Source organism: Dromaius novaehollandiae, chromosome 8, assembly GCF_036370855.1.
Source record: "Dromaius novaehollandiae isolate bDroNov1 chromosome 8, bDroNov1.hap1, whole genome shotgun sequence".
NCBI lineage: Eukaryota > Metazoa > Chordata > Aves > Casuariiformes > Dromaiidae > Dromaius > Dromaius novaehollandiae.
In genome coordinates, this window is record NC_088105.1 from 41928952 (window position 1) to 41954270 (window position 25319).

The 25319-nt window shown below is 49.1% G+C and overlaps 1 protein-coding gene across 1 annotated transcript in view; it reads right to left on the reverse strand.

Moving 5' to 3' along the window:
* The window catches only part of NEGR1 (neuronal growth regulator 1), a 307368-nt gene that overhangs the window by 65229 nt on the left and 216820 nt on the right, over positions 1-25319 (reverse strand). The window contains exons 5-6 of the mRNA XM_064516359.1: positions 13177-13297; positions 8426-8577 (exon numbers count right to left, since the gene is read on the reverse strand). Coding sequence (XP_064372429.1) covers positions 8426-8577; positions 13177-13297 — 273 coding nt within the window. The remainder of the gene's footprint in view (positions 1-8425; positions 8578-13176; positions 13298-25319) is intronic.

Consider the following 25319-nt stretch of genomic DNA (forward strand, 5'->3'; position numbering starts at 1 on the left):
GGTATTTTGTATGGCAATCAACTATTACAAAGACCACGAGGAACTGAATTACCTTTTGCATTTGCAATAAGTCTTGCATCTCCTGAGCATAACTCGCTGAGGCCCCACTGCGGATGGGGGAACAGTACTCACAGCCCCACAGCTTGCAGGACTCCTGGCTGAGAGTGGGTGCTGCCACAGCAAGAACGAGCCTTTCATCTGCAGGCAAAAATTGACGGTCTGGCCAAAGTTTTTCAGTCGGAGAGCCTTCTGTCTGATTGGTGACACCGAGATTCAGACAGGATGATGACAAGTATCATAGGGAAACTTTAATCCTTTTTCAAAAGGAATTAAGGATTAATCCTAAATTTAGAAATCTGAATTCAGGGAAGGCATTTTGCAGTTTTGCAAAAAACTGCTACTTTGCTTTTAAACTACATCCACTTGGTCATTACTTTAGAAAAATATACTTTAAAACAGACTGGCTTTACTTTCTATAGTATATTGCTCTGATATTATCGGGAATCTAGGTTACAGAGAAAGGAAAATTAACTTGCTGAAAAAGATAAATCCAAGTAAACCTAAAACTCCAAAGGAATTGTAGTTGAAGAACTGGTGATGAAGAAACATATAGAACTATCTTTAGCCGTAAATCATAGCTTTAAAAACATTAAAGCTTCTATTGTTTTAGACAAAACAGTGTTGGATCCTTACTCCATACTCCAAAGTTAGTTTCTCCAGTGTGGCAGACATTTCCTTACAGATTTGCAACCCTGTGGAAAGCTTAGCAATTGCATTAGCAAAGTAAAAGTGACTGGTACCAGATGTATATATTACAGTCTAAATAAATAAAAGCTGTACCTCACAGCTATGTGGTGGTGCATCTTAGTTCACATGATGACTGCTCTAAAAATTTGAATATTTTTACATGTCCGTGATTTATAGGAAAAGGACTATCACAGCAAGAGTTCCTTATTGCAAAGCAGAATTTAGATTAGTCTTGCAAAGGCTTCACAGTAAATCATTTTAAAGTGGAGATGGCAGCTTTGTTACTTGTAATAATATGTTTGGAGAAAAGTATATTTCTGAAAAATTCATCATAGGTCTTTCCATAAGTGTTTCAAATATCACAAGCAATACCTAAGCATCTGTTGCTAATGTTTTTCCTCTGAGGTTTAAACAAATCCTGAGAACAGTAAGCTTTTATAAATCCCTGGTTTATTATTAAAAAAAAAAACAGTCAAAATCTTGACACACAAAACTTGAGGTGTAATTATGGAAAAAATTGCTTGAGCTGTCTACTTTAAAGGCTTGCTGAAATCCCTCAGCATTTGGTTACTTAGGTGATTCAATACAGAGGTTAATTAGTGTTTATACTGCGGCCTCACTGAAAAAACCCTCTCCCAGTTTTAAATCTGTGAATCTATTTTTAGCTTCATTGCATGAAAATAGAAATTTCTTCTTTTCTAATTTTCTTCAGCTCACGAGCTGCTGAGCTGCGTAGGAACATGCAGCAAGTGCCAGGAAAAGGCACATGAATCCTGCGGAGATCACCTGCATGTGCAGCTATTCACGGTTTTAAGGAATCCTACTAGAGGACTATTCACGAGATAGAAGCAGGCAAGCTTCTCAGATAAATGCTGTTTGGATACAGGCAACTGCTTTTCTAAATAGCCCAGCGTTTATTCGGTGGATCACCTCCCCTGCGCGGCACACGGTGTCTGCAGCGCTGCAGAAGAAACCCCTTGGCAAGTTGGATGAGCAGCATTCAGGCCTTACATTTAATATCTCCACACCTACTGCAGACATTAACATTTACTGCAATGCCATGGATATATTTCCCTGAGTTGTTGGACTGTATTTTATCTGCGAGGAGCCCCGGCGCGCGGGATGGGGGCTGCGGGTGGCCCTGCGACGGGACCCAGCGGCACAGCCCACCGCCCGCCCGTGGCGACTGGGTGCTGGCTGAAACACTGCAGCATCGGGTTTAAAATCTGCCGTGTGCACCCAAATTACAGATACTCTTGATCCATAGCTAATTCTTTTTAAAAGCTCCATAAGCTTTGGCCTCGACAACGTTTTGCAAAAATAAGCTCTACACCTAACAGTGTATTTTGCAAAGGGCGTTTTAAGTTTAAAATTTGCCACTGATTAGTGCAATTGAAAGCTCTCTTGGGCTTGTTTTATGAGAAAACTCCCTAATATACCTATTCTAGACTACAGAATACTTCATTAAGTGTCTTTTTCATTGCAAGATAAACAGTAATCATCATCTTAACCTCCTGACAGAGGAATTTTTCCATCTTTTGTTTCCTATCACCCTTTTATGAACCTTCCCTGCTTATTCTGCAAAATACCCAAGACCAAGTCTGCAGCATGTATTCCAGACTGAGCTGCAAAATGCATTTATACCATTACGTTACAACACCTCCAGTTTTCATCCCATTTGTTATGCAGGTTATTCTTGGCTTTTCAATTTTTCTAAAAAGTTAATTTACTTTGAAGTTTTCTACTTACTCTGTAATAAAAAGAAACATAACTTGAAAAAGAGCTCTGAACTTTCTTTTTCCCAGCCCTGATCTGGCCATGGGTTGTCGCTGCATCCATTATTAGGTTGTAAATAAGTTCCAGAAATGACCTTGAATGTTTAATCATCATAATTACTGGTACCTAAAATGAAAATTTAGATACGCTTCTAGTCATGTACATTAAAACCTCTCTGAATTATTTGATTTCAGTAGGAATATGTACCTAAAACATTGTTATCTATGGCTACAATTGCACAGTTTAAGAAATTAAATAAAAATTTAACAAAACACCTAACAACATAAAGGGTAACTTCCCTAATGATCAGTAATGAGGACCACTGGGAATTCTGCTGGTTCTGCTCCTTAAACCCAGACGTGCTCTCGGGTGTTTAGCCCTTCTCCTGCACCTCACGGGGACCCACCTCGCTGGCGTCCCTCACGCCGCGGGCACGGGCTGCCGTGGCTCAGGCCGGGCTCCGGCCGCCGAGGGGGATGGAGAAGGTGTCTCCTGCCCTCGGGGACCGCGACCCGGCCTGGCAGCTGGTGCCCTTGCGGGAGCATCTCAGACCCGACGCCCGACGCCGTTACAACTTGCACGCAAGGACGATTTGGCCATTTACTCTACCGTGTGCAAATAATGGATATAAGTTGCCAAGTTTTAAACTCTCATGCGCGTCTCGTCTCAGTGATATGGGACGAGTCCCTCAGGCACCTCTGAGGTGTATTTTTACATATATGTCACCACACAACTGTTTTGTGCAGACTATCCAGCCCAGCGGAGACATAACACAAGAATACTCAGATTTAAGTCTGATTTGTTCTGGGGGTCAGTACTTCAGAAATAAAATAGTAAAATCTTTCTTAGGTTATTGGCTGGCAGCTGAAACTGTGAACATGGGAAATTTCCCAAATTTCTCTGTGGAAATGACAAACTGGGTAGCCCAGCAGGTGTATTGAGCTAAAACTTAGTAGGAACCTGTCACACAGCCAAATACCCGCAAACACAGCTTCTCCGTCAGTAAGGAAGCCCTGCAGAGGTGGTGGTACCGGACCAGGAGAGGGAGGAGGCTCCAAGGGGCCTTTGTGCGGTTCCTCAAACCACCCAGGCTACCGAGCGCCCGGGCGCATCCCCGCTCTCCCGGCGCTTGGAGAAAGGAGGGAAAACCCTGCTGCGGAGGGCACAGCAAGCGCGCTTGGAGACCTTCGAGCCAAGCGGGCCGACGCGGGCTCCGGCCGCAGCACGGACACGTTTGCCTTGCACACGCGGGAGGAGCTCCCGAGGGCGGGAGAGACCCACCGCTACAGCCGGCGGTGGAGGGTCGCTCCCGGCCCTGGAGAATGGCCGAGCGGCCACCAGGAACGACAGCAGCCATCGTGGTCCTGCCCATGGCTGGACATCTCAGACGGCCGCTGAAGTCCCTCCAATCCCCAGTTTTTCTCAGATTTTTGTGATTTGGCGCAGCAGGAGAAGGAAAGCCTGCAGACCTAGGTCCTGGTCCACGAACAAGGCTGCTGGGAAGGTACTGGGATAAATGATCGCCTGTCCCAATATCACGTTATTCAGAGGACGAGGCATGGCAAGGCCATTACAGCACTCTGCAGATATTTTAATGGTCTTCACCCTAGATACCTCTGCATCTTTGATGTTCCAGCAGACGTATCCGATGATACACCAATTATACGCAGTAAGTGGGACTCAGTAACATGCATATTATTATATGTTAAGTGCAATTTATAGTGAGTTAATTTACATTTTGGAAGAACATAAATTTTTTTTACATTACAGACAAGAATCTCAGTTTATTAAAAGGATTAATATAGTAGTTTGAGTGGATATCTTTCTGTAGGAACCAGGACACAATGTAATCAACACATATAAATTGAGGGCATGGTCTGGTGCTTACTGGCATGTAGAAATGTTTGAGACAAGATTATAAGCATGTTGCACCACGCACAAGTTCACAGTTGGATGCTTATTCAATAAAGTAGTCCTGTTTAGCTGCAGCAATTAAATTAGCCCAGAAAATACTACCGCATCTTGCCCACACCTTGCGATGCGCTCCTTCCTCTTCCAAGTGTAACTGCTGACCTTTTCTGCAGCTCTGCACAATTATTTATATTTTAGAATAATTATTGATAGTCCAATATTTCTGTACAACCCTCATCTCCTCCGTCTGAAAGTAACACATATGGATCATTAAATCAGCCATTAAAAGTAAGTCATTTCTATGGCAGCTGTCGGCAACAGAGACAGACACTTTCCCCTATATTGCAAGTTTCCTTAAGAAAAGGTCGCAGGTACCAGCTGAGGTGCTTGCGGCATTCACAGAGAATACGAGGGAATACATAGGAGATACTCCGTAAAAATAAAAACCCAAAACCCCGTAATACCTTTACCTAAAGAAAATGACCATCACTTGTGCAGGGGACACGCATCACCCCCTCCGAGGGGACGGCCTGCCCCGTCCCGAAGGGACACACGCAGACCGCCCGGACAGCGGGGAGTTTTACACCCCCGTGTAAGGGGGGGACAGGGGGGTGACAGAGGACGTGGGTCTCAACAGCAGGGTAGGGACAGGGCTTTTCTGTTGCTTTAGAAAAGCAGTTGTATAAACCTGTTCTGGTGCCAACGGTTAGTGCTGACCCCCTCCTCCCACAGGGGCCTTGCGGATCTGCTTGCAGGAAAATGCATCTGTCGCCATTCAAAACTGAGTTAATTTAAAAGCAAAATCTGCATATTTAAGCAGGACGATTCCCTTCTCCCCTGATTCCTCGTCTCTGTAGGCGGCACCTTTTATCCTGGGTACATACTGTAATACCTCTTGTTTTCTGGAGAAAAGGGGTTTAAGGGACCTGAAAACGCATGCTTTGCTCGCAGGAGAAGACTACGTCCTGCTGCTTCTTACGCACCGAAAACCGTGGGGAAACCCAGCGCAGGCTGAACGGCTGGTGAATCAGACCCGTAGATGGCAGGGTGGCTCCGTCCAGGACGCGCTCGAGCCAGCGCGGGAGGATCGCACCGTTCACGCGCCTTCCGCAGAGCGAGGCGTGCTTCCCAAAAGCACCGCGTCTGGATTATGCAAAGGACTCAGCCATGAATAATCAGCAAATTGCCACTCATTATTCATTTATTGGGACCACTACTTCTCTGTATTTTTCCTGCAAGGCTCAGTCTTTCCACTGTATAGCTGCTGAATTTATTATTAATAGCTAGATCTTACGCGTGACTGACAGGTCTTTGATCAGGGATGGGAGAGGTTTCGTAGCGCTCACGGGGAGGCAGCCGGGTCCGGCTCCCCGACAGCGCCACGTCCCTGCCCCGGCCTCTCGCCCGCAGCCCCCAAAGCCGGCTTGCCCCGCGCAGCCCGGACATCCTTCACCGCGTCCCTGAGCCCGAGGGGGCACGCAGGACCACGGCAACCCCGAGCCCTCCTGGTAGCAGAGCAGAGTCCTTTCCCGGTACCCTCGACTTCTGCACCGGCTCGTGATGCTCGTGGTGGAGGCCAGGACCTGCTCTGCCCCCGGAAAGCGTCCCGGCTCTGCACAGCCACGGGGCCGCTTCTGTGTTATACGAGAACGTGCAAAGAAAGAAAATACGGATTCTCTAGCTCTGCCACACAGGATTTTCTTTAAAAAATGCAGATAGAAACAGCCGATTAGCAATTACTTGGAGACATTAGGCAGTTTGCCAGTACCTAACAGCAGAGGTGTGCAGACCTCGACGCAGCACTGGAAGCTCTCGCGCTGCAGCGAGGCTTTGGGGGAGAAATCTGATAAAAATCACTCTGTGGTCTTCTCCTGCCGGTGGCCTTGCTTGGGAGCACAGGAGGACGTCCCGCAGGGGCCCCACAACCCCAGAAATTACTGGCAGCTTTTCCAATGACACTATTCTAACCACTCCACATCTCGTTTTGCATTGTACTAATGCTATTAATACTTTAAAATATACATTTAAATAAGACATCAGTGTCTAATTTTTAATTTTTAATGTCAAGTAACATGATGCTCAAATTATTCTCACAACCCTATATTTGACTATCGTATGTAGCAATTAACCATTAATTACTACTGCTCTTCCCCCACACATACCTGAATGAGAGCATATGTTAAACTCTCCATGATTGCCAACAAAATAAAATGTAAGTAGCTTTTTACAAGATATAATTCTCTCTGAAGTATTAAGTAAGTGTTCCATATTTAATATATCGCTACTCTGGGAGTTTTCTGCAAAGAGATCTCTCTTTCTAGATCATCTTAATGCAAGCTATGAGCAAGGAAAAACGTCCACCCTCAAATTAAATGATCTTAGCAACTGAAACGTAGATCACCCACTTTTGGAAACCATTGCTTGCTTTCATCCGATTTAAAAATCCGGAGTACAAAGTAAGGCATTTTATCGTGGTCTTTCAGTCCAAACCCTGCGCCAACGCCACCGCCGCAGTTCAGGCAGCGAGACCAGACCCAGGCTCCCCCCCTTCTCCCACGCGGTTCCCCTGCACGCATCCCACCTCTCTCCTGGTGCAGACCACCTCTTTTGGGGTGTTTAACAACGTACCTGGTACTTACATGACACTTCCAATCTCTGCACGTCAGAGCGCTCAGAAGGGGCGGCCGGTGCCCGTCCGCGGTGCAGCAGAGCTGCTGAAGCCCTGGCAGGAGCCACGGGACGGGCTCAGCCGCGGCACGGCACGGCACGGCGCGGGGCGGCACGGCATGGCGCGAGGGGACCAGCACGCCACCGTCCCCGCGGCACCGCGCTGCATCCCTGCCCCGGCAAACCCGCGCCTCTGGCTTCTGTGTTACCCATGCACGTGGATCAGGGGTTCACGTCAGGACTCAAAATTAAAGCAAACCTTCAGTTTACCCAATATCACTTCTCTGAATGGCAAATGCACCAAATATTATCCGTTTCTGGCATAACAATCCTTTGTTTTCACTTTTTTTTCTGTTTAAAATATTGGTAACATTGTTTCTCACTTTGCTAATGATTTCCCAAATATGAAATAAAAGCAAAGACTTCCTCCTATTTTATTCTTATTACATCTCTTCTGTAGTAATTAAAAATAACCTTAGCAATAGCTGTTATAGAGGAAGTAGATTAGGAATGAAGTTTCATGGTTAGCAGTTAGTATCCCTAGGACGGAAACAACTGAAAATCTGTGTTTCTACTCAACGAGGAATATCTGTGTGCAAAGGAAAGTACACAGTGTATGCTCTGACTTCTCTCTTTCACTCTTACGGCTAGTAAAATGTAAAAAGATGAAGGCTGAAGTTCAGCTCTGTACGTCCCTCGATACCTCCAACAGATGGCAAGACAATCGACAAATGTAAAATACCAGGAATTCATGATTTAAAACATCTTTCAAGTAGGACATTCGAGACCCATTTTAGTTGAGCTTCATGTTGAAATATCTCAGTGCTTTGCTTTGTCTCTTACAGTGCTCACTGTCTTTTCGAAACGGTTGAACCCCAAATTCGGGTGTTTTCCGTGGCTGGCAGGAGCGGCGCCGTGCAGCAGGGCAGCGCGGAGGTCAGCCCGGCGGCAGGGACCCTGCGCGGCCCCGCTGCTCGGCACAGCCAGCGCTGCCAAGACGCAAAGGGCCTTGAGCGCTGCGTACAGCGACATCGCGGACATCCATCGCTGCCGCTCGGGGAAGGAAGATTTTGCATTGCTAACTCTATCTTTACACCACGACAGTGGGGTGGGTTTTTTCGTAGCTTCATAAAACGTTACCGCCCCCCGAATGTACCATCGCTTCCCAAACAGAAATCCTTCCACAGCCCAGGAGAAGGAATCCGGTTTCTGCAGGCCTTGCGAAGAAGACCAGAAAGACAGGCATACTGATTTGCTGTGCTCTCGCTCCAGGGAAGCGGGAACAAGCACCGGTGCCCGCGTGCCCCAGGTCGGCGCTACTTACGGTTGAGCGGCAGGCTGGCATTGGTGGTCCCTAGCTTGTTGGCAGCGACACACGTGTAGTTGCCAAAGTGCTCCTCTGTCACATTGGTAACAGTGAGAAGTGATCTCGTGCTATAATTTTTAATAGTAATTCCTTGTTGACCATTGATCAGTCTAGAAGGCAAAAAGAAAGCTGCTGTAACTCTCTGACCACCGGCAGCAACGCAGGCAGCTTCAGCTCGTCGCAGACCCAGCGGCTGGCCCTGCACGCGGCAGCGGTAACGCACAACTCCAGCAATTATCCCCTCCTATTTCAGGACGTTTAGCAAGACTGGGGAGCAGGGGACAGCGACTGCTAGCCTTGAAGTACCTGCCTCTCCCACTGTTCCCTTTTTCCAGCTCTGGGAATAGCTTGCATCCTTACACACCTCTAACTGATGGTGCACGGAGATTAAGCAGCCAAAATACCAAACTACTTATAACTGTGACTCTAATTCATTTTACAGGCTTCCATAGCAACAGATTATCCTTGCAATCTGGGAAGATGTGCCATAGCAAGACTAAATCCCGAGACAGCAACCTGAAGAGAAACCAAGTAACAAAGCACATGCAAACCCCAAATCGGCATTCTTTCTACTGGGTTTTATTTCCCTAACTTTAAGCTTCCTGCCCCACAGTCAAATTTCATAGGAACTTTTCAGCTTTCTGATGCTGCTTCCAAAGCCGTGCTGGGAAGGCGGCTGCCACGCTGGCACCACGGCTGCCGGCCGTTTGAAGCTGTGCCATGGCAGGTAAGCTGCATCTCACCAAACAGCGAGCTGCGAAGGGTAACCATGCTATTAAAATACTAGCTATGCCTGCTGCTCATTGCTCCCTGTATTTCACGTAAACAGGAGAGTTTTGAATTAAAGGTACAACTTCTATTTGATATATGAAAATATAGTCATATATCCTGCAGATGAATGCAATCTTGTAGCATTCTGTCTAAAACTACTGCAAGTCTATCATTGTACTTCTGCATATTGCGTGTTGGATACTTTCTATCATTACACGAATGCTCCTGTTCCATTTAATTAGTGCATTCTGCTGCAAATAAATCAGGTTTCGGTTCTCTGTGCAGTTGCTGTTCTCAGGGAAGGTCAGTTCCGCTCTCGATACCTGCTGGAAGAACGCAGGCTGCAACGCACGGGCTGAGGAGGAGCCCGTCCGGGGCCGGGGCACTGCTGCTTGGTGGGAAACGTAGCTTCCGAAGCAGCTAAGGGAAGGTGCTTTGGGGAACAACAGGGGACGGAGATGCTTGGTTTTGGGCGAACACTCTAGGTGGAAGATTCATCTTTTCTCCAGACTCGTGAAAGGCCGAAAAGAGTGTGCTTCCAGCCTGCCTATGTGCTATTGCAAAGGATGTTCCTCTTCCGAAACTGCCAACATCTCCTGCTCCTCCACTGCTCGGTGAGAAACCCCAAAGCCCCGTCCCCGGCACATGCTCCGGAGAGGCCCGTCGCCCCGCGGGATCCCCGCCTGCGCGGCCCCGCTCGGCTCCCGACAGCCCCTCGTGCGGGCGGCTGGTCCCCCCTCCTGCCTGCTCGAGCTGTGACGCCGGCTGCTAACGCCTCCCGGGCTCAGCTCCCTGTTTTCCTGGGAAAAAGATGTCTTAAGCGGGAGCGCACCAATGTGCACATCGATGAGCCACGTAACCAGCGGAGCAGGGAATCAGCGTTACTTTAACCCTGTTATTTCTGAGAAGTCCTGTTTGCAGGTCTACGCACCAGCTGCTGCTACTCTTAAATGAAATCTCGACTTCTGCCGTCCCTGCTCCCAGACCCTCCCTCCCCCGGGCCGACAGCGCCGGCAGGAGCGGTTCGCTGTGATGTGCCCTGGCTCGTTAACTAAACGCGATGCTGATTACTGGTGCTCGTTTCACCATGTTGCTGTTCGGACCGGCACTGCGTGCTAAGCCGTGCGCAGCCACACCGTCCTCTCCCTCACCACACTGCTCTGCACCTGACATCGCCAGGGGAATATCATCCCCGTTTTATCCTGGAGACTACGCCTGAGCATGCAAAGAAAAGCATGCCTCAGCGCCAGCCCCAAGGGGCGTCTCGCTTTGGTTGCGTATTTGAATACATGCACATTATTATAATGTATTAAGCCATTGAAATGAGGTCTGTTGTTGTTACGTTATTTGAAATGTAAGTCTTGTTTGTTTTATCAATTATAAGAGAATTAATATTCTCAGATTAAAGATTTTGGGGCTGCTTCCCTGTGGCTGTTTGATTTCTGAGATGCGATTTTTGCCCAGCCCTGTGACACAACACGCCGGAGCAGCCGTGAGCTGCAGACTCGGGAGCCGGCAGAGAGCCGCCCCCGCCCTCCCGCGAGGACTCCCTGCGCGGCTCGGGAAGCCAGGTCCAGCCGAACATTTCCGTAATGTCAAGACACTTCTATAGACCTTCCCCCAAAACTGCCAGTCCCTTTTCAATGCAATTGTGTATTTTGGGTTTCTAGGCAGGACGTGAAGCCCCAGAGGCAGGAACTCTCGCGGCACTGTCTGCAGCTCATCCCGCTTTTCGCTTCCCAGGCTGCGAGCGCTCAGCCGCGTCTCAGCCAACGCGGGTTCACCGGCAACCCACGCTGGCCGTGCAGCCGCCTCTGCACGGGGTCCGAGGTGCTGCTTCGGGCAGACGCCCGGCCGTCTGCGAGCCCCCCGCTCGCCTTCCCCGCAGAGCCGCAGCGCGACCGGCCGGCACGCTCGCGGGCCCGAGAGGAGGGCGAGCAGAGCGTCGCACGGGCTGCAGCCCTGGACCTCGCGTGGGGGAAGACTGCAAAGCACCTCTCCTTTAGCAGTGCAAAGCACCTCTCTTTTAGCAGGCGCTTAAGGAAAGTTAATGAAGGGCAGCTCCCACGAGCTTGATGACTAGGCAGGATTGGTTCTGCAAGCTTTTTGTCTTGCTGACTGGTAGTTTTAACTGGGAGCAGTCTGTGACTTTTATTTTCAGTTTTAATGACGATTTTATGATGAAATGATTCCAGGAGTCTGGAAATGGTGTTTTTTGTTCTTACTTGGATCAATGCAAATCAATACCGCTTGCAGATACAAAGGCTTCATGATTTCAGACACTGAACATACACTTAGGATTTCAGATCTAGCTCTCACTATTCATTTATCCAAAAATTCATCCAGACCCACGAAATAACTGGGTCCCAATCCAAGACTAATCTGTGAAAATCGGATTCTCTCTGTTCTGCTAGTGGAAAGTGTAGCAGGATGTGGACTCCCACTATATATATTTAGCGTCGCACTTCATCCGCAGACTGTCTGCAGGGTAAGGTGCACGCTCCTCCAAACTCCCTACGGAAGCTGATCCGCATCGGTTTTGCACTCAGACATGGACTGGGCTTCCCAAGCCTCCTCCTGGGCTGCTCTTCCAGCATCCAGAGGTAAAGGGGAAACCCTGGAAGAAGGAATAATACGTATGTATCTTCCTCTCTCCTGCCACTGTAAAAGTGCTAGAGGTTCAGAGCTCCTAGTATCTTTGAGGCCGTACGTGTTTGCACGTCAGTAAACAACGCAAAAACCGATGTACCAATCTTCTCATATCAATACTTCTCACATAACAAAGTTTCTACTACAGCCCCTCCCAGCACACCTAGGGTACAGCGTGCCCTTTGCAACGAGGATGCAGATAAATTTCTTCAACAGAAGAAAAATCTTTACTGTTCCATATAGTAACGATCAATTATATTGTTTTAAAGACTGCTTTAGACTATGGCGAAAGCGCGATAGCTATGAGCATTCAGAGAAGCGGGGAGGGAGAAAGAGCGGCCAACGCTCCTGAAGGGGAGCAGCTGGCCACGGGGAAACGAGCTGACAGATGGTTTTCTCTGAAAAATGGTCATTAATATTCTGTGTCAACTCCCAGGCTTAATGGATGTCGGAGCTGAGAAATCAAGCGCTCGGGAGCCAGGAAATTCCAGAAGCTAAAAGGTGCCTATGTACATTTGCTTAAAAGGGACATTATCGGCTCCGTTTTGCTCCAATATTTAAACTTAACGGAAACAAGCTCTTAGATAAGCTAAGAGCTGTGAAACAAATTTTCCTATTAAAAGAACCCTGCCTAGTTAATGAGCTGCTTTTAAAAATAACGATGATGCTACAGAGAAGTCTGTTATCACAACGCAGCACTTGAGACCTGGGAGCGAAGCTGCGTGCGAGCAAGAGGGGAGCACGGGGCCGTGCGCAGGTCCCGCCGGCGGCCCCCTCCCCTGACGCCGTGGGACGCGGCGGCTCCTAACGCGATGGACCAGGACACCCGGGCACAGCGCGTCCCCGCGCCTGGGACCACACAGGGCAGAGCAAGGTGGGAATTTTTATGCATTAAGGTTTGGTTGAAAATCTTGCTAATGAATCAACCTTCCCACACCCAAAAACCTGCGTAGCAAAGCTGTGAAGATGCCTTTAAAAATAAACCTTTTTTTCGTAGGATCTTTCAGTGCCTTTCTGGTCATTATACCGTAATGGCTGCAATTACTGAAGCATGTTTAAACCTCAGCCTTATTAATGCAATTATCATTATTACAGCTCAGCCATGGACAGCCCTATTACGCCTCATTTATGGGCACGGAAAGGAGGAATCTCCCCCCAGAGCAGTGTCACCAGGCTGCCGGAGGCTTCTTGCAGCCACTACGGCGGAATGGGGAGCCGCGCTAGCAAGCACCACCCGTTTGGACGCGTGCGGGGCGCCTGGGACCCAAAGGGAAACGCGGGCTACTTACTTCCTTTCTCCTTTGTACCACTCAAAGAGCGGAGCAGGAACGCCTGCACCTTCACATCTTATCAGGCCATTCCCTCCAAGCATCACACCACTGGACTTAAGTTCCTGAATTGTGGGAGCAACTGAAAGAAATTGCAAAATAGATATTTGCATATAAATACGAAGGTTGTTTAACTCTGTTTCTCTTCAGCATGTTTTACGATACTCTCAGCCTGGCACATGTTTCCCACCTAGACTCACATCCAACCACGTTTTCTTCCAGCAGCGTAAAAATTATCCCACACAGTAGATTCTGATACAGATCTGCATATCTGGGATAAAAACATAACTGAGAGACGAAGAAATATTAATCCCATATTGAAAAACGCTTTTTTAAAGCTATGTTTTAATGAGTTCCTCAATATAAAGCCTAACTATCTCTAAGGGCTGGCCATCGGGTCTGCCAGCAGCCCGGGCGCAGCCCCGGCCAGTGTCACTCCTCCTCTGTAGTTGGGGACAAACTTACCTTCACAGCTACGGAAGAAGCCTAAATACCACAGAACCAGCATGACTCTCTCAGTATTACACTGCGTACAGACTTGCTTCAGCAAATACCTTTTTTTTTTAATAGTAAACTTTTTAAATTTACAGCTACAGATAAAAATAGAAGGTGGTTGTCGATTGCTCCGGTTGCCACAGAAATCCAAGCATAAGGTGCAAATAAAACCCAGCGAATTCCTCGGAAGGAGGTTAACAAAGGAACGGCTGACCAAAGCACGGCCTGCTCCCTGGAATTCGTTAAAAATGTTCTGTTTTTAAGAAGTAATTTATGTGCATCATAAAGCGCTATAAAAACAAAACCACAGGACTTATAAATAAAAATCTGTTTGTTTTTTCCCAAGCAATTTTCCAGATGTTGCTTTAAGGTGTTTATGCACATGTAAAACGCTGACTCCCGCTCATCTGCTTCTCTCATCATCTCATTCCTCCTCCTGCCTGTCACGTCAAGAGCCCATCATCTTTTATGGTAGCCACCGCGCTGAAGAAGCGACGCAACGGTGCGGAGCGTCAGGAGCAGGAGGTATCGGAAAAGTCCACGGAACGGGCAGTCGCCGGTGCTCTCCTGGCGCTCCCACAGCCCTGCGCATACGCGTCCAGCCAGAAGTCACCTGTGAGCGCGACCGAAGCTACCGCTGAAGTTGGTGGCAACGCTGACGCTGCAGTCGCCGGCAGCTTCACCGTGTCCCGCACATCATCCCCCATCGCCAGCCGCAAGGGCCGCCAGAAACACCGTGGTTGGGCAAAACGCTGGCGTAGGCCAACGGGCTGGGAAGAAGGGAACAGGGCTGCTGCCCACCAGACACCCTCTGCGGGCAGGACGACGGGCACGACTGCTCCAGCCTTCCTCTCACCAGCACATCCTTGACTACGGCTGCCCTGGGGAGGTGTGATACCAAACGGGAACCCAACAACCCACAGAAGACAAACGCACCCTCCTAGCACCTGTGCGCATGTCTCAATGCTTAACAAAACCAGATGAGGATGTTTTAGGCGGGATGAAGCACAGAACCGGCTCTCTTGGCTGAGTCGGGGGATAGCGACGACGACTTCTACAGCCGGCAGCCATTCCCTCCCTCCTCAGCTCGCTCTGCCCCGCGATCACATCGAAGGAATCCATAAATGTATTCACTCTCAACAGGTAACGTTAACATTTCAAGTGCATGACAAACATACCCAATTTCCCATAATTTAAAATGCACACCCAGTATCATGGAAAACTGTTCTAGTGTGTACGGGAAGAAAATGAGCTGCTTTTTCAAAAATGTTACTCCTCAAAGACAACCCTTAAGGGCATGTAGCCCTCAGTCTTTCTTGAGAAATGCAGTGGTTTGCCCAGCCGAGGACTGGATGAAGTAACTGTGCGGGAGACGGACCGCGGGGAGGACTCTACGAAGCCCCGGCGCGAGGCGGGACGTCCCCGGCCGGTTGGGTTTGACAGCCCTGCCGGACGGCCACCGCTCCCACCGCACAGCGTGACCCTGCAGCGACCGACAGCACCGCCGAGTTCAGGCTGTGCTCCCCAAATGTGGAAAGAAAATAACACTCAAACTCCTGCAAGGTGAACTGCACAAGCTGTCACGCGACCGATGGAGAAGGCGGAGGGCCCTGCACTGCGGCGTGCTGAAGGGAGGCTGCCGGAACGGCGACCGTTTCAGACGAGAGGAGGTCTGCCTCCTACAAAGCTTTTTCACACTATCCTGCTGTTTAAAAAGAAAACATAATTTTGCAGCGTGTGGTCTTCTACGGCAGTCGGTGCTCGGAACCGGCCCAGGCGCGTGGCCGATCTCCACCGGAGCAGCCCCAAGGGCGCAGGCTGGGCGGTGCCGGCCCCGGAGCGAGGAGGATGCCGAAGGCCCCGGACCGGGCGCATCCCACCCGGCACTGCCAAACTCCCGGGCTGCCGTGAAGCCGAGCCGCTACCTGTCCAAGAAACCCACAGTCCAGGACACGTTTTTGTGCAGGCAGGTCCAGGCGCCCCGGGTGCCGACCCAGCACTCGGATATCCCTCCAGCCCCACGGCACTCTCATTGCCTCCCTTCCAAACCACTGTTCACCTTATCCCAGGTGATGGGAAGAGCAGCACTAAACCTCTCTTCGAAGAAAGATTTTACCTATTTAAAGACTTCTCAACTCTTCTCATTTCCTTATCGAAACAAAGTCAGCCCGAAACAAGCTCAGTTCTTTCTCTCTTCGCACAGGCCCCACTTCCAAAGCCCGTGCCTGCTCCTGCCACCGCGCACGGCTCCCTGCAGCTCGTCCCTGCGCCCGGACCCGGGCCACGACTCACCGTCACCAGGAAGCACAGCACAACGGTTATTCAGCATGACCTACACGTGACACTTCTGTACGCAAAATCCCTGAAGGAAGATACCCGGCCACTGCTGACTTAGGAAGATGCTTTCTCGCCCATGAGTCCTTGGATTTTCCGTGGCATTGCTGACGACGCAGGGACTGCCCATCTCACGGTTGTGCAAGTAATTATCCTGCGCACAGATACGAGCTCACGCCTGCCCTTCACTGATTTATATTTTAGTTTTTACAGCCGTCCTTCAGTTTTTTCAGATCATTCTCAGATGCTGTCTGCTCCAAAGGGCAGTTCCCTATTCCCTAGCTTCCACGAGTTTACGAGCAAAGGCTCGAGTTACGGAGAAAGATACTTTCCAAGAAGTACCACCCTCGGACGTCTCACTTTGTCTGCTCACCTTTTAATGTTTTAACAGATGCAGAACCTCTCTGGTAATAAAATTAAAAATAATATAATGATACTTAAAAATACACTATTTGGCAATTTGTTTTTTATCTGTACAGCAACGCACTCAAATACCAAGTCAATCTAGTCACAAAAATTCAGAGTAGCTTTTAAGTGAGGTTTCCAGGCGCTCAAGCAAGCAGGCAAAGCTGAGCGGTCCCACAAACGCCGCCGGGTCCCGCACGCTCTGCGCAAACCTGCCGCCCCGGACGGTCTGCGGCCGGCACCACCGGCACCGCGGCTCGGACCGGGCTCCGGCGGGGCCGTGGCCCCCACTGCGCGGAGAGCCGGCGGCTTGGTGCCGGGACGGGGCGCCTGGCAGGAGAAGAAAACCTCTGCTCGTTCAGTGCTGGTGTGCAAAGGTGATACAAAATCAATAGTCTCTGCTCTACGAAACCCCGGGTAGCACTGACATCAGGACACAGGCTGCAGATAGCTTGTAGCCACCTCCCTCTTTCTGACATTTTTCATTGCCAGGCTACTTTCTTGCTTCCCAGCATAAAGAAAACCTGCGAGGCAGGCACATTTCTGGTGGACAGATCGGTAATGTGCTGCCAAAAACCTATCTGAGCCTCCTGCTCTCCTTAGCACGGAAGACTGAATAACTCCAGATAAAATTATAGCTCTAAATACCTGCTGCTCCTGGTTGTCAAGGTTTGCTTCGGAGAGGAAAAAAGCCAAAGACAGGCTAACAGATTCTCAGACCTCGAGCTACTTCATGTACTTTTAAAACGTTTTTCCAATTAGTCAGCCCGGCTGGTCTCTGAGGCGGCATTCCCAACGGGATCTCCTCGCCGCTGCCGCCCAGGCTGGGACGCGGCACACGAGACAACGTGGATTCCCACGCTGCTGGGGTTGCACCTCCTCGCACGCGACAGATTTTGAGGTGACAATAATCCGAAAGGATGCCCTATTGATCTAAATACATGTAACCAGGCAAGAGGAAAGCGCGTATATAAGTTAGCGAGCGCTCACGTGGCTGGAAACCCAACACTACCTTCATTGCTACCCGTACGCACTGCGGTTCCTGGGGGAGCAGCCCCCGCCGTGGCAAGACCTCGCACCCAGGACCGATGGGGCCGGCAAGGTCTGCCCGGCCGCCTGGATGAGCAGGTCCCCGTGGGCGAACGATAAACGCCCAGGGCAGAAGAGGAGTTTTCTTCCCAGCACCTTCCCGGAGCTGAGGAGCTGCCCTGGCCCGCGGCTGCTCCTCTCCCGCTCCCTCTCCCCAGCGCGCTGCCCGGTACCGACTGGAATCCAGCTCCCTCCTCTCTGCAACTGGAGACCCCGAGCAGACGCAGGACTCCCAAGAGGCGCACGCAGGTCTTCCAGCAGCGAACGGGATTTTTCTGTTTTGCCTTCAGCTCCTTTCGCAGTCCCCCACACTTTTCTTCCTGATATCTGGAAGTTCAGCATCAGCTGCAGCACACACTGCTAAACCAGCAGCAGTAACTCAAAGCCGGTGACGGCACACAAACGGTTCCTCCACCCCGTCCGCCTGCCTGCTACAGGACTTTGCATTTATCCGCACGAAATATGTCTTTCTTATCACCTCCACTCCGTCGCAGCCTTCTGCAGCTCTCCGCCCTTGGCTTTGCTGGGCATCGCCGCTGCCCGCGCTGCCTGCAGGCTGCTGGTGCCCGTGCCGGAGGGCAGCGCCGCGCGTGCCGGGCCCCGGGCGCCGGCAACCAAGAGCACCGGACGCCCGGCAGAGTGTTTCCACTCTAGAGCCTAATAGTAATAACCGAACTTCCTAGGGGAAACCATTCAGCATCATCAGCGATACGGCTTGGCACGTTCAGCCGGCTGACTAACACCCCAGGTACTGGCAGAGGCCTTGAAGGCATCTCGAGGGCACGGCAGTCATGAGCGGCCACAGAGAGACCCACGCTTAAAGGCAGGACCAAGGCTTGAAAGGATAAAAGTAAAGCAGCGTTAGTAGAGAAATGCAAAATGAGGGCTGTCTCGGCACTTGCCGGGGTGGCTGCGGGGCAGCGCTGCCCGCCCGCCACCACGGACACGACGGGCCACGACGCGCTGGGCGGCGGAGGCCTGGGGGTTCGGTGCCCGCGGGGGACCTGCGCAGGGCTCGGAGACGTGCCAGCGACGCAAGCGCAGCCCCAGCACCGCTCCCGTCGACGCATCGTGCCGCCGCGCTCCGGCCCTTCGCCAGGGCGTCAGCAGCGAGCAGGGATGTAGCCCCCCGCGGCGTCCCGCCGGCGTGCCGACAGCACCCGCAGCCCTCTCCCGCGCCCCGGGCGCCCCGCGGGACGTGCTGCCCGCCCCGCTGCACCCGGACACCCCCACGGCTCTCCGGCCGCTGGAGGGACGGCTGCACCGACACCGGGGCTGCGCCGGCACCCAGGCCCCCCCGGAGAGCACGCAGAACCCCTCCAGCCGGAACGGGTTTCATCTTTCCACATGCTAATGAGCTTCGGGACGTCTATGCATATTAGTTATGTTGCTCTAATTACTCATCATAATTCTAATGTGCATTTTATATTTAATTACAATGCTTATAAAGATTTGCTACGGACAGTAAATTATTATAACTAGCATGTGCATAATTATTATGAGCTGAATTTATTAACTTTTACACTAGCATTCAGTGCTGGTAACTTCCAGTTTCACCTTTGTGATTAACCATATTGTCTGATTAAACTAGCGTTTCTGTGGCATTAATTGTAAATGTCAGAAAAAGTCTCTTATTTTTCCAGGTTTCATCAGATTTTAACCTGACATCCTTACCAACTCTTTTGTTAGTAAAATTGCTCTCTAATGTGTTAAAATAGAGACATCCAGATAAGAAAACAGGCTTTCTAAGGTCTGTTGACCCATAAAAACAGATATGGGCAATTTTCAAGTATTTATTTTTTACTATATTTATCGTTACTTAGCAATAAGGTAGCAAATTTTTCCTTGTGAAACAGCATTTCACACGCTTTGCAGAATAAAGATGGTCTTTCCAATAATCTATACAGACTTTAATTTTTCTGACTTGCTCCGAGCCCAACCCGGGACCCTGCTGACGAGCTGCTGCCCACCCTACCTGCTCCCAGGTAACTGCGGTGGTTTCACAAACGCCTCCTCATGCCAGACACCTCTCTGCTGCAGGGCAGTATTCGAGAGCCGTACATACCTTTTAACAATCATGGGGCTATATAATTACAAAAGCTTGTCTGTAATCTCTTGCTGATGACTTACCCCAAAATACCGAATTCAGTGGGATCTTGATGCGTGTACGCCTGTATCTTGTATTGTGTATATAAAATTTAAGCCAAAATTCAGTTTGCCACTTGCATTTTCCAGGTGTGATCCAACTGTGATGAAAGACACCATCCCTTTTGTGCTTTTCTCCTTCCTATTCAGAATTCAACTTCACAAAACAATACGCTTTAAACACTGACTAATTAAACAGTCGCTTAAAGACCTGAGGCTAACTGTCAGCGAAGGAGCACGGTTTCAAGCATTCCCTCAAACCGCACGGCCGAGAAGCGGTCCTGCGTGTTGCAGGGGTACCCGACCTTCCCGAAGCGGGACTCCCCTTCAGCTGTGTCTAATGGATTGCATTATAACAGATCGTAAGTCACTGACGAAACTATCACGCAATAAATTTTCTGAATGTAAAACCTCCCAGCACTGAATTGAGAGCAAAGCTTAAAATCTGCAAGTAACTGTCACGAAGAAACCCCCTTACCAACACAAAATAATACTCACTGAGTAAGAGGCAAGTACGCAGGAACCGAACAGTGTGTTTTGGAAGGATTTGAGGGACAAGAAAGAAGAGGAAACGGACTTAACGAAACTTCCCCCAAAGAGCACAGCAAACACCTCTACGGTTTTACCTAAAAAAATGTGAGCAGGTCAGCACACGTCTGCGGAGGTGGAAGGACAACGTCCTGATCCTCTCCGTGCAGTTCTAGGTACCGTTTCTTCTGTCTGTTTAAGTCCCTCCATTTTCTAACAGTTTTCTAACTGTATTCCCTTTAAGGTTGCTCTGTGCATGTGTTTTTCTCTCCTGTTAAATGAGATGCTCTAATGGGGGGATAAAGGCCAGGTGTCCGTTCCCCCCCGCGCACCCTCCCTACCCGATGTCACATTAATCTTAGCAGGAATAATGTGTGCCCATCAGAGACCGTCCCTCACTGCGCAAAAAGTCCCCCTTCCTACAGCTTTCCCATATTTATGAAATTATCTGCGTGCATGATCGTGCACGGCACTAGTGATTTTTATAATGGAGCCAAAATGATTGTTTTGCAGTAGATCAAGCCCTTTCACACGAGGGCTGACGGGGTGAGACGAAGACTCGCCGGCCAGGGATGCGCCCTGGAGATGCCCCGCTGCCCGCCGCAGCCAGGGCTGCCCTCTGCGCCGAGGGGAAGCTCGCGCCTCCCTTCCCTCTCCTACCGCTTGGCTCCAGCAGAGCTAATAATATTCTGTATTTTGCTGCAAATAATTATGCCCCATCTCATATGGCAGCTACGTCCTGTCACTGTTGTGAAGTCACCATAAGAATGAAAACAACTCCAGCTGAGTGTGCTCGCCGCACAGTCAGTCAAAGCAGTCTGCAGTCAAGTTTTCTGGCTCCAGTTTTTACCCGACTGGTCTCTTTACTCCCCAGCCACCCTCACACCTTCACAGGGGCTTCACCGGCCCCGGTCCGGACCAGCCTGCTGAGGACAGCAGCGTCAGAAGGGCCTTATATCTGCACTTATTAAGGGCAACACACTCACCCTTCCACAGGCACAACTGAAACACGAGGAGCAGACACAAAGCTAAGCTGCATTTGCATGCAACGCTTGCGTCTAATTTAGGATGAACAGATGCACAAAAAATAAATACGGATATAAAATGCTCAGTGTTTGGCTTTGTTTGATACAATGGAGTTTGTTTTAGTCTTTCATTGGCCAGCACAGCTTGACTCAAATTCAGCTGAAGTCAAAGTCTTTATATTGACTTCAGTGGGCTTTGAACGAGGCCTGTGAAGAGCTACCACAAAGGAGAATTTCGGAGTTTTCAGAAAAAGCAAGCTACTTGAAAGAGCACTAGTGTAACAAAGACAACTGTTGTCACTGTAATGTCTCTTTTTATACACTATTGCTCTTACTCCTGTAATTTGAGGGAAAAGTTGTCATCAATACTTTCTCATCAGCAAAGAATGGCTGAGAAGCTGTAATTACCTGGGGCAAAAGAACAAATCTCATGACACGAAATACCGAGGTATTGACATAAACCAGCACTGGCTTGGTCTTGTTTGGACTCGAAATACGTGAAGAGGATCTGTCAGACCAGGATTTCGAGTTTTGAACATGGCCTGTAAGGAGGCTGAGGCATCACTTCTGAGTCTTCGCACTTTGGTGGCCAACGCCGGTGAACGGTATTTCCCTGCAATACGAGGCAGCACCTCCGGAGCGCGAGCACCCAGGGCATGTGCATCGGTCTCACTTTCATCCCCCTTGACATTCACTCTGTTTAGCTACGTTTCCCTGTGTGCTGAGAGTAACTCCCCAGACCCCACGCATGCAGACGAAAGGGGAAAAATGAGTGTCACCGCCTTGGAGAGGGAACATCTGGCTGGGAACCTGCGTGTGAACAAACACGAGGTCTTTTTCTTTGCTCTTCGCTTTCCTCTAAGGAAGATGTAAAGCAATGGGCCTCAACAAATGCTGGGATTTAGTAAGCAGATCTTTTGGCAGTAAAGCTAAGGAGAGAGTGAGTTAAGGAAAGCTGGCAGTTCTTCAAGGAAACAATGTTTGGAAGACAAATGCAAAATATCTCGGTGCAGATCAGAAGTGCAGTAAGAGATGTGCTTGACTCCCACGTGAGCACATGCAGAGAGTCAGAACGCAGAAGCAGATAAGGTAGGCAAGAGACATCAAGGGCAATGAGAAATCCTGTCATAAGTACGTTAGTATTAAAACAGAAGTTACTCTGCTACCTAGTACTATCCATACATGATGTGCACAGTACCTCAGCATCGATGGTAGCACTTTTCAGCACCACCACTCTTGCAGCTTGACAGGATCTGAAAATTTAACATGATCACTAATAAAAATCCTGAACACCGGAACTAGAACAAACCCTGGGGACCCGCGTCCCTTTGGCCTGGCAATGAGCCTTTCGACGACAGTTTTCTAAATAATCTTGCACCCTTGCCACAAACATTTTTTCTTGGCCGTATTTCCCACACCTGCATCTGCAAACATGGCATGTCAAAAGCTTGTGAGTGTCAAGAAATGACACCTACTGCCTTCCCTTGTGATTCATGGAAATTAGGGTGCCAACAGGATTTGTTCTTGACAAACTCACGCTACCTGTTACCCATCTCCATATTATCTCCCGGGCACTAACACGGCTCTGTTCAGTCCCACCGTATTTTGGGGACTGGAAGAAGCTGGCTGACCGCTAACTCCCTCCTGAACGACAACCACCTGCATCTTCCATTTCCAGGACCTCACCCAACCTTTGCGAGTTCTCAGAAATAACAGATTCATCTCAATTTGCTTTACACAGATCTTTGATGAAGCTTATTGAGTTCATTAGAGCATTTGAGAAAACAAATCGCTTATACAAGACTGTTCTCTACCAACTTTGGGTTAAGCTGTATTCGCCGGCTCTTGGTGTAACAGGATGGCCGCGGGCACGGAGCTGACCTCCTCCGCGGCATGGAGGAGCAGGGGAGCCAGCAGACGACGCGCAGTACTGCGGGAAGAGGCCAACGCCAGCCAGAGACCTACACCGACAGACATACTGTCCTTAAGTGCAGACCACCTGCTCTGCTGGGCACTGGTGTAGTCTCAGCTGAAGTACCAACTTCAGAAAAGCAGAAAGATTTGGGATTAGTTGAGCTTAAAAAGAAGACTTACTGGAGATAGGTTAAGTCTTTGAATAGGTAAGAGACTGGAGAAGAACGGAAGCGACCCTTCCCCATCTCCTCTATGGGCAGGACAAGCAAAAATAGAACAAAACCCAGCAAGGGAGATCTAGACTTGCTAACCTAAGCTATCGCTGGAACGGACTGCCTAAGGAGACTGCTGAGTCTCCTTGATACAAGCTTTGGTTTTTTTAAAATGGAGTAGACAAGTGTTTGAATGCCAGAGCTGCATCTGCGCTTGGGCAGCAGGATCAGCCGGACTTCTCACCTCCTGCTCTGGACGGACTTTCTGTGATCTTTCATATCCCGGGCTTATTAAAGTGTCAGAACAGCTCCTCTAATGACAAATTCCTTTGCTCAGTTCTGCAGACACTAGTGTTGTATTTGAGGTTGGATACCACTTTTCAACACAACTGGCAAAAAACCTGATTATACTCTTCTCACCTTCTAATCAGAATGAAATCTTCAGGTTTCTGCCTAACTATAAAAATGGGGTAAATAGCGAAAGTTGATTTAGAGTTCAGAAAGAAAGGTAATTCAAATGACAGAATTAGAACTTTTCTGCAGAAAACTTACACTGTGCACCTTGGATTTGATTTGATACAGCCCACATACATAACAAAGTAGCTAGGTGTACTCACCAAAACGGTATTTCTAAGGACAGTGCTCATTACGACTGTATAATAAATGGAAGCATAAGTCAGCGTTAGCACTGAACAGATTGTTTGGGGTTGCAAAGACAGCAGCTGTCACAGTTTGACAGCTTTCTTGTTAGTGAATCAGCTTTACTGACAGTCTTTTTGATTGAAAACCACTGTTCGCTGACAGTGTGTTATATCTGATATACATATGTATCTCATGAAGAATGAGAAGGAGCCATGAAAGGTCTAGAAGCTATTGCTCTATATTAAAAAGACGCCCCCCTCCCCTAATCTGCAGCAGATGTAAGTTTACAGAAACAGGACAGCCTACAGTGATATGTGACAAGCACAAAAAGAGGTAAAGACCAGTCCTTTCTCTAACTAAAAGCAATAAAGTCACAGAAATACTAGTTGCTTTCAAATGCTCTCAGGAAAAGTTTGTATAATTCAGAAAAACAAGTTCTTATGGGAATAAAACAGTGCAGCTCTGAGATGCGGGTAAGGCTCCTCGGCCCCCTGCTAGCCCAAAGGGCCTTTCCTAACGGACCGGTATTTCCAAAGACGAACCAGTTCACTTCGATCCGCATTTGACTTTTCCCTTACACAGGCCGTGCAAGTTCCCCCGAGTATCTCCGTCTGCTCGAACACGGCACCGTGCTGGCCTGAGCTCGTCACTAAACACGTTGACCTACACACCGACGACAGCGAAGAGCTAGCTGACTGTGGTAGGGGAGGGATGTTACCGAAGCTAATGCACCTCTGCAGTCTCTACTTATTTATAGGATATACCCAATTGAAGTGATTTCCTACCCTTTGGTTTTGTGTAATCTCAGCTGATAAAAGCCAATGAACTGGGTACAATGGATAAGTCACCTTTGATTTTAATATCCCAGTTTAAAACGGAGCGTACACAACAGTTTTGAGGGAGATGAAACGGAGCAGAACCATTTCTGAACACCAGGACCTTCCAGGGCTTCGCAGTGGCTTTGTACCTGGTAGTACCTTAATGTTTCTATTGCAGCTGTTCATTTCTGAAGAATGTCTAAAGATTTCTTAGGACAATATACCACAAGTGAACGCTCGGATGCAGGCCCAGCTTTATATCGAGAAGTCTGGAAAAGTGGGATTTCCCAGTTCCTTAAACACTGAATTGCTGCATTGGAAGATAATTCCCGTGGAGGTCCTCTTTTGTCATTAACACCACCAAGCACAGCACCAGTGAGCATCTAAATTCTGAGACATCAGATGTTAAACACCACTTTGTCCCAAATACACTGGAAATGCTGTATTTTTAACTGCATTTGTATAGTCTTTCATGACTGCTGTGATCTCATGGCACG